Source organism: Pteropus alecto, unplaced genomic scaffold, assembly GCF_000325575.1.
Source record: "Pteropus alecto unplaced genomic scaffold, ASM32557v1 scaffold7, whole genome shotgun sequence".
Taxonomy (NCBI): domain Eukaryota; kingdom Metazoa; phylum Chordata; class Mammalia; order Chiroptera; family Pteropodidae; genus Pteropus; species Pteropus alecto.
In genome coordinates this window covers 59183723-59185160 of record NW_006494614.1, presented here as the reverse complement: position 1 = coordinate 59185160, position 1438 = coordinate 59183723, and the positions used below count along the sequence as shown (strand labels likewise).

General features: G+C 62.8%; 1 protein-coding gene across 3 annotated transcripts in view; it reads right to left on the bottom strand.

Annotated features, from left to right (window-relative positions):
* The window catches only part of NECAB2 (N-terminal EF-hand calcium binding protein 2), a 32009-nt gene that overhangs the window by 29281 nt on the left and 1290 nt on the right, over nt 1-1438 (bottom strand). Inside the window, exon 1 of one of the 3 annotated variants that reach the window (XM_025042776.1) lies at nt 486-1375. The exons of 1 other annotated variant lie outside the window; for it this stretch is intronic. In XM_025042776.1, the coding sequence (XP_024898544.1) occupies nt 486-491 (6 nt within the window). In that variant the 5' untranslated portion in view covers nt 492-1375. Of the gene's footprint in view, nt 1-485; nt 1376-1438 lie in introns of those variants that run through there. One more of the 3 variants, XM_025042777.1, reaches the window with a different exon arrangement.

Sequence of the window (1438 nt, the reverse complement as noted above, 5' to 3'; positions counted from 1 at the left end):
GGCAGGCCTAGGTCTGCGGACCCACCGGCCCAGAGCTTTCAGCCCTGAACTCTGCTGTGGTCTTGAGAGAGTGGGTCCAGTGTGCTGGGCTGTGTATATGTGTGTCTGGGGGCACCAGACCACAAGCCCTCCCGGCACACCTCCACCTTCCCTGCCCTGCCCAGTTCTCTTTGCCCAGAGTGAGCTATGGGTTCCAGGAGAGGAGAAGAAAGGAAAGAAGAAATCTATGCTTACCCACACTCACAGGGATGTGAGGTACTTAGGTAAACACACACATGCGCGCACACACACATGCACACACGCACACACGCACACACACACACACGCCTCCCAGAAACCCATCATGCTTATCTGAAGCACCACACACACACACACACACACACACCACACACACGCCTCCCAGAAGCCCATCATGCTTATCTGAAGCACTCCCATCGCCCTGCCACCCACCACACAGGACCCTCCATGGGCTATTAACATCCCACCTCCATGCTGTCACCGGGATGGGGGGTCGGAGAGGATCAAGCCCCTCCACCTTCTCCTGGCACTCCACAGGGGAGGCTCCCCATCCCCTGCCATCCGCAACCTGGAATCTCCCTCCCACTTGGGGAGTGGGTGGAGGAGGTGGGCTTCCCAGAGGCCAGGCAGTGTGGGTTCCAGAGAAGATGGAGGGGTGGGGTAAAGGGGGGGGGAACAGAAGACAGAAGGGGCTCAGAGTGGAGAGGGAGTGGTGATGGGGGAGCCCACAGGGGTCCAGCTCAGGGCCGATGGGGGCTGCTGGTCCAGCTCTAGGAAAGGGGAAGACAGAGGTAGGGAGGAAACTTCACTTTCAAAGAGGGGGTGGCCGGGCGAAAGGGTCTTTGATTAGGGATGGGAACACAAGGGCTCAGGGTCTAGCGAGGAAGAGAAAGGTGGTCTGAGAAAAGTAGCAACTAGGGCGGGCACCCGGTGTGGGGAAGAGAGAGGGGCTGCAGGCGCTCAGGGACTCCCGCCCTGGGAAGGGACGAGGGTAAAGGGCGAGGAGCAGAGCTGGGGAACGATGAGGGTTTGGCCAGAACAAAAGTGGGGGGCGGCGGCCGGGCCAAGGGGGCTCCACGGTCCTGGCTCCCAGAAAGTGGGGATCCCGAGAAACTGAGGGAGGGGACAGGAGAGGGTGTCGTCTTGGTTCGAGGATGAAGCTGGGACGGAGACCCGCCGGGACGTGGAGGGGCTGGGGTCTCGCGCTCTAGGACTCAGAGGGGCCGAGTGCGGGTCCGGCTCCGACCTGCCGAGGGCGATGGGCCCGGGGGTTCCCTGCTCTGGGAGGAAGGGATCTCGCGGGTCCCGACCGGGACGGGGTAGGGCGATGTCAGGGTCTCCTCGTGGGAGTAGGGGGCTCGGGGTCCCGGCCGGCGCGTACTCACGTCCAGGATGACAGCGGTGCCCCCGCGCGGCGAGG